The 7,515-nt window shown below is 36.7% G+C and overlaps 1 protein-coding gene across 7 annotated transcripts in view; it reads left to right on the plus strand.

Annotated features, from left to right (window-relative positions):
- Positions 1-6,837, plus strand: part of TRMT9B (tRNA methyltransferase 9B (putative)) — a 60,170-nt gene extending 53,333 nt beyond the window's left edge. For 6 of the 7 annotated variants that reach the window (XM_032288329.1, XM_032288328.1, XM_032288326.1 and 3 more), the window contains 2 exons: positions 3,785-3,958; positions 5,059-6,837. In XM_032288329.1, the coding sequence (XP_032144220.1) occupies positions 3,785-3,958; positions 5,059-6,095 (1,211 nt within the window). In that variant the 3' untranslated portion in view covers positions 6,096-6,837. Of the gene's footprint in view, positions 1-3,784; positions 3,959-5,058 lie in introns of those variants that run through there. The other variant, XM_032288331.1, reaches the window with a different exon arrangement.
- The last annotated feature ends 678 nt before the right edge of the window (positions 6,838-7,515 follow it).

The following is a 7,515-nucleotide window of genomic DNA, read 5'->3' on the forward strand; positions in this document are numbered from 1 at the left end:
ATGTATATATATTATATATATAATATATATTATATTATGTATATATATTATATAATATATGTAATATATATTATATATTATATACATAATATATATAATATATTATATATATATAAATATATGAAGTCTTACGAATCTCATGGGTCCTGTCCCTTAATTATTTTGTAGGTGTTTCATTATTATAGGAGCATATCTTTAATTAGACAATATTTTAATAATAACTTATTTGTCTGGAGGACATTGGTTCAGTATCTTTCTAAATCAAGATCTGGTAAACCACAGCTTAGTAGATCTAAGATTAAGATTTAAAATGTGGTTGGAAACTCACTTGAGGCCTGCCCACCTAAAACTGCTTTCTAGCAATTGCATGCTGACTGCACCCATGAGTCGTAAGTCTCTGGTTGCAAAGTCTGTCTAGTTTGATATTCACTCTAAATACTGGTAAGAGAAACAGACATATATTCAGAACTTATGGCTTGTTGAAGATGGTATGAGCAACGTGAAATCTGGGGAGGGGGTTCATGTCACATGGAAATTAGGAGTCTTTGAAAAAAAAATCTCTAGCATATTAATTTAAAAATAATAAATCTTGTTTCAGAATGTGCAGTGAGTTTGGAACTCTTGCCACCTATAATCTAAGTAAGCCATGTACCAGGATCTTAAAATCAGTGGGGAAAAGGAACTATTCAGTAAATGGCTTTGAGATAATGACATATATAATCAGAGAGCTACTTTCTTACACCTTACATCAAAATAAGTTTCAAATGAAGCAAAGATGTGAGCATAAGAAAATGAGCTCATTAAAGGACTAGATGACAAATAGATTGTTATTTAAAATATTCCCAGAGGCAATATGCCTATGTATGATACACATACAAAAAAGAAATCATAAAAGAATATACAGTTGATTGCCATTATTCACAGTACTTACGTTTCATATATGTATCATAAACATTGAATTAGCAAGTAGTGAATCATTTTTCTTAGGGGAAATATAGGATTAGGTTCCTATAAGCTTCTGTTCCTAACATTTTTGTCAATTTACCAATATATAACCTGTTGACTGTGTGTTTCTGTTTAAAGTCACCTTGTTTGCTATGTATCATTATTTCACAAACATTGGACTCGTGGCCAATACACTATAACTCTTTCCTGAACAAAGCTTATCTAACACATATATTTTGTCCATGAGGGACATCCCAGCCTTCTTATGTTCAGGAACACTAGACAGCATTTCAGCCCCATGCTTAGGCCATTTGAAACAGAAAAATCACCAGTAAAAACTGTAAAAATGGAGAAATTGTGGCCCTAAATAGATTATGAAAAGAATACAGTATGGGAGCTGAAGAAAGGAGGCTGGGCATGTGGGTCTCAGGTGACTCTAATATTTTGCTGCACTGTGAATATATAAGTCTGATAATGACCATGCAATGCTGTAGTATTGACATTGGGGTTACAAATAAATTTTAGCAGGTAGATTAACTGCAAATAAGTATTTGCTGTGATTGATGAGAATTAACTATATTTACAGATAACTTTGACCCTATAAAAATGGAAAAGTTCTACTAGACAGACATACAAATCAAGTCAAAAGACCAACATCAAACTAAGTAAAAATAACTGCAACACATGTCATAGAAATCTAGATAATTTTTTAAATCTACTAAGCATTCTTCAATGTCACTGTAAAAAAACGACCAATATCCTGTCATTTGCAACAACATGGAGGAACCTGGAGGATATTATGCTGGTGAAATAAGCCAGGCACAGAAAGACAAATACCTGATGATCTCACTTATGTGTGGGATCTAAAAAAATTGGACTCATAGAAGGAGAGATTAGAATGGTGGTTACCTGGGACTGCAGTGTTGAAGCCAGTGGGGTAAATGTAGGAAAGTGCAAGATGTTGGTTAAAAGATTCAGAGTATCAAACAGCAGGAATAAGTTCAAAAGAAAAAATACCCACAAGTCAGAAGAATAATAACAAAAAGATGTGAACAAATAGTTCAAAAAAGGAAAGGAATACAAATCGTGTACAAATATTTTAATAGATAACCCACTGATACGGTTCAGCAACAAAGCACAAAAGGATGTGTAGTACAAAATGTCCTCCCATCCCAGCCCCTGGCACCAAGCAAGCCACACCAGAGGCTGCTGATTCTATTAGCTTCCTGTATGATCTTCTTCAGATATTTTATGCAAATATAAGCATATTTGTGCCTGTGAGTATGTTATGGGTGTTTCCCTTTTTTGGTTACACTAATGATAGTATGATATAAAAACAATTACACATCTAGCTTTTGTTGTACTTTTAATGTATTGAGGAAATCATTCCATATTTATATTTATTATAGAGCTACCCAGTATTAAAAGCTGCCTACCATTCTATGCTAATAGTGCCATATTAACGTTTAATATATATTGTTTGCTGTATTTTGCCACTACAAATTACCCTACAAATAGGCCGGGCGCAGTGTCTCACACCTGTAATCCCAGCACTTTGGGAGGTCGAGGTGAGCGGATCATTTAGCTCGGGAGTTCAAGACCAGCCTGGACATGGCAAAACCCCGTTTCTACACAAAATACAAAAAAAAAAATTCAAAATTTAGCTGGGTGTGGTGGCACATGCCTGTAGTCTCAGCTACTTGGGAGACTGAGGTGGGAGGACTGCTTAAGCCTGGGAGGCAGAGGTTGCAGTGAGCCAAGATGGTGCCATTCCAGCCTGGGTGACACCGAGTGAGACCCTGCTCAAAAGAAAAAACAAAAATGACAAATAATATTATTTAAATACCTCTGGGAAATCAACAACGACATCAGTAGTAAATATCTTTTTGGCCAATTTGTGTCTTTTGAATTTTGTACTATATATATTTTTTAAACTATTCAACAAATAGTCATATTTTCATACAAATAAAGGTTCTAATGATTTCTTTTATTATTTCTGGAAAGGAATTAGATTATATATCCGTGATAGAATATAATACTAAGTATTAGATTGTAGAAAGATTTGTTTCAAGGTGGTTATTTATTCATGTTACTACCTTCTTCAATCATAACATCAGTAAGATCTCAATGATCTAAATCTTTGGGCTGTGTAAATCCTGAATTACTTAGGTCTCTGCCACTGGAAAGTGAATATCAAAAATTGTCTATTTAAGAAAAAAAGTTTTTATAAGTCGAGTTGTATACTGGATCCACAGAGATCAGTTTAAGTGTAGCGCTGACAATAGAGATTGGATAAAAACGATGTTAAAATTTCTTTTCTCATTCAAGTTCAAATTTTAAAAATTTGAAAGACATGTTTTAATGTATAAATAATTGAAAAGTTGTTGACAGTCATTTGTTTTGCAGTCAGCAAGTGGTAAGAATCTTTGGGGAGACAACAGGAGAATAAATGGTGTAGCATGCATATATACATAATGAAATATGGATGTGAGTGCAGAGGCTACACAGGATCTCTGGGATACTAGAAATGTCTTTCTTGCCATGGACCAGCTAACATGCCTTGGTTGTGCTAGTGTGCTGAGCCCTGTGGACATTACCTCATTAAATATTAAATAAATGTTATTTTTTTCCTATTGCCTTTCTCTCTTCTATATGAAAATACGTAAGTATTCTTTGAAGGCTTTTCTTTTGCTTTTGTGAATATCTTCACACCATGTTGTATTCTGTCTTGGTTAGTTAAAAAAAAAAGAAAGTTAATTATATTCCTTGATATGAGACAATTGAACCATTTTACACTTTCCATGGAGGACAGCATGTAACGCAGGTTTTTCTCCTACAGGTTGTGGGACTGGAAAGTATCTTAAAGTGAACAGCCAGGTGCATACCGTGGGCTGTGACTACTGTGGGCCATTGGTAGAGATTGCCCGGGATAGAGGATGTGAAGTCATGGTATGTGACAACCTTAATCTCCCCTTTAGGGATCAGGGCTTCGATGCCATCATTTCCATAGGAGGTAAGGCCACAGGATCACACATTCCTTGAGTGAAAAAACAGCACATGTTTTTATGATCTGTAACTATGAATTAATGTGATGTGGTTATTTTCAGTTAGATTTCACATTTAGAACTATATTATGGTAGATAGGCATGGCAGTAGGCACCTGGAGTACCAGCTACTTGGGAGGCTGAGGTGAGAGGATCATTTGAGTCTAGGAGTTAAGTTTGAGTCCAGCCTGGGCAACATATCAAAACTCTTCCAGCTTTGCTTGAGATTAATTTCCTCCCTGATGTATTGGCAGGTCTGTGTAGGGAAAAATAATTTAAAATTTTCTCTTGACGTAATACTGTGATTAAATTCCCCCAATAACTAACAGACTAGCACTTTCTGTATATTTGTGGATAAAATTACGCCTAATAACACACTTAGGACTTGATAAAGGCAGTCTTCCTTGAAGCTCATTTTGCCTTTTGAGAAACTGAAAGTAAAATGATGACCTATACATTGATTTTTAGTAGATATAACTATTTTATATTTTATTATAAGCAATCAGTTGGACTTATGCTGAGCTGGCTGATCTTTGCATTATCTAGACAGAGAAACAATCTTTAACATATTTCTCTACTTCTCAGCCTTATTAACACTTATTAGGAGTATTAATCCTCCATTACTTTAGAAGGGCAGATTATTCACTAAAACAATAAGTTACTTCATAGAATTCAACCAGGGAACACTTAGTATCCCTTTTAAATTTTAGTAATTCACATTGGCCATCCTTCTGGTTAAAAAAATCCATAGTATTCTGGAACTGGAAGAGACTTTATGGATTTATGGACTCTAGACTTCTTCTTATACAGGATGAATCTTAAAATCTGTAGAACTTAAATATCTTGCCCAAGATCAGCTATCTAATATTAAAGTACAGGAGCCAAAGCTAAAAATTATGTCTTTCCTAAAATCAGGCCTGTGCTATCTCTGTCATCGTTGCCATGGAGAAAATAAGAAGGTTTTACTAGATGTCAAAATGTCATCATTGTTATATGGTAAATACCAGTATATACGTGTGTGGGTTTATGTGTGTGTATACACATTGAGATCTAGTTTTGTCTTTTTCAGTCATACATCATTTTTCTACAAAACAAAGAAGAATCAGAGCAATAAAAGAAATGGCCAGGGTCTTAGTTCCTGGAGGCCAGCTGATGATTTACGTGTGGGCAATGGAACAGAAGAATCGTCGCTTTGAGAAGCAAGACGTGCTTGTTCCGTGGAACAGGGCCCTATGTTCCCAGCTTTTCTCAGAGTCCAGCCAATCCGGGAGGAAGAGGCAGTGTGGACACCCAGAAAGAAGCCATCCTTACCATCCTCCTTGCTCCGAGTGTAGCTGTTCTGTTTGTTTTAAAGAGCAGTGTGGTTCAAAACGGTCCCACAGTGTGGACTATGAACCTGCTATGGCAAGAACCTGTTTTGCAAATATCTCTAAGGAAGGCGAGGAAGAATATGGATTCTACAACACATTAGGAAAATCATTTCGTTCTTGGTTTTTCTCCAGATCTTTGGATGAATCGACTCTGAGGAAGCAAATTGAAAGGGTAAGACCCTTGAAAAACACCGAAGTTTGGGCCAATAGCACTGTAACAATCCAGCCTTCCAGACACTCTAGTTTAGACTTTGATCACCAAGAGCCATTTTCAACAAAAGAGCAAAGCTTAGATGAGGAAGTGTTTGTGGAACCTTCTTCTCAAAAGCACTTAGAGTGGCTGAGAGCACCAGGCACTCAGAAGCATTTAAATGGAGACCATCAAGGAGAAATGAGGAGAAATGGAGGGAGGAATTTTCTGGATAGCACTCATACTAGTGTGAATTGTGCGGGTGTGGGTAACTTAGAAGATGATAATCCTTCTGCTAATAAAATATTGAGAAGGATTTCTGCAGTCGATTCCACAGATTCCAACCCAGATGATACAATTTCTGTCGAAGACCCACAGCCCGATATTTTGGACTCCAGAGCCTTTATGCGCTACTACCATGTGTTTCGAGAAGGGGAGCTCTATGGTCTGCTCAAAGAGAATGTGTCAGAGCTCCGTATCCTGAGTTCTGGGAATGATCACGGCAACTGGTGTATCATTGCAGAGAAAAAGGGAAGTTGTGATTGATTGTATCCTTTTAGACAACTCCAAAAGATTAACCACATTCTTTCGCTACGTTTGATATGGTTACATGAAATTGCATTCAGTTTTATTATTTGTTAATCCATTAATCCTTTGTCTGCAGAGACTACGAATTATTTGGTTGTTTTTCTTTTTAACTTTGAATAAGCACAGATACTGGCACTGAAAGCACTTGACAAAGGGCATTTGTGCTTAAATGTTAATATAAAAGATCTGAAGAAGCAACAGAAAATGCCCGTCAGTACAGTTCAGATTTTTTTAACCCCTGAAGGGTAAAATACATGGATAGTGATTTTCAGTATTGTGCATTGATTTAAAAAGTTGATGCTGTTAAATAATCTTTTCAAACAGTATTTTTATAAAGTGAGGGGATAATTTCTGGTTCCTAGGTTATAACTGAGATCAGTGTGCAAGACAACAGGGAAACTTAATCCATTGCACAGATAATACATTGAACCATGTGATGAGTTATTTTGTTGCCAAGGTCTTGCTTCTACTTAAAGTTTTGAGAAAACTGAGTGACTGGAGAGACCCAAGAAGTGTTGCAAGGACTTTTCTAAATTATAAGCAAACTTGCTTCAAAATAAGTTGACACATGATAATAATGTTTTCAATGTAGCCCATGAGGTTTTTAAAGGCACTGTTAGGTTGAACATGGTGGCTCATGCCTATAATTCCAGCACTTTGGGAGACTGAGGTGGAAGGACCACTTGAACCCAGGAGTTCAAGAGTAGCCTGGGCAACATAGTGGAACCCCCATCTCTATAAAAAATTTTTAAAATTAGACAGGTGTAGTGGTGCATGCCTGTCATCCAAGCTACTCAAGAGACTGAGGCAGGAGGATCACATGAGCCCAGAAGTTCAAGGCTGCAGTAAACTGTGATTGTGCCACTGCACTGCAGCCTGGGCAACATAACAATACTCTGTCTCAAAATATTAATAATAATAATACTAATAGAATAGACTGGGTGCCGTCGCTCATGCCTGTGATCCCAGCACTTTGGGAGGCCGAGGCAGGCAGATCACCTGAGGCCAGGAGTTCAAGACTGGCCTGACCAACATAGAGAAACCCCATCTCTGCTAAAAATACAAAATAAGCTGGACATGGTGGCATGTGCCCATAAGCCCAGCTACTCAGGAGACTGAGGCAGGAGAATCACTTGAACCCGGGAGGCAGAGGTTGCAATGAGACAAGATCACGCCATTGTACTCCAGCCTCGGCAACAAGAGTGAAACTCTGTCTCAAATAATAATAATAATATAAAGGCATTGGATTAGCTTGTAAGGAGTGGAGTATGTAGGTACTAGGAGTTATGCAAGTACCCAAGTGATATTCTTCCAATCTTATTAGAAGCATAAATATTCAAGATTGATATTATTATTGCTTATTAGCAAGATTATCAAT

Source organism: Sapajus apella, unplaced genomic scaffold (genome assembly GCF_009761245.1).
Source record: "Sapajus apella isolate SASKATOON/1434 unplaced genomic scaffold, GSC_monkey_1.0 scaffold21, whole genome shotgun sequence".
Classification (NCBI taxonomy): Eukaryota; Metazoa; Chordata; class Mammalia; order Primates; family Cebidae; genus Sapajus; species Sapajus apella.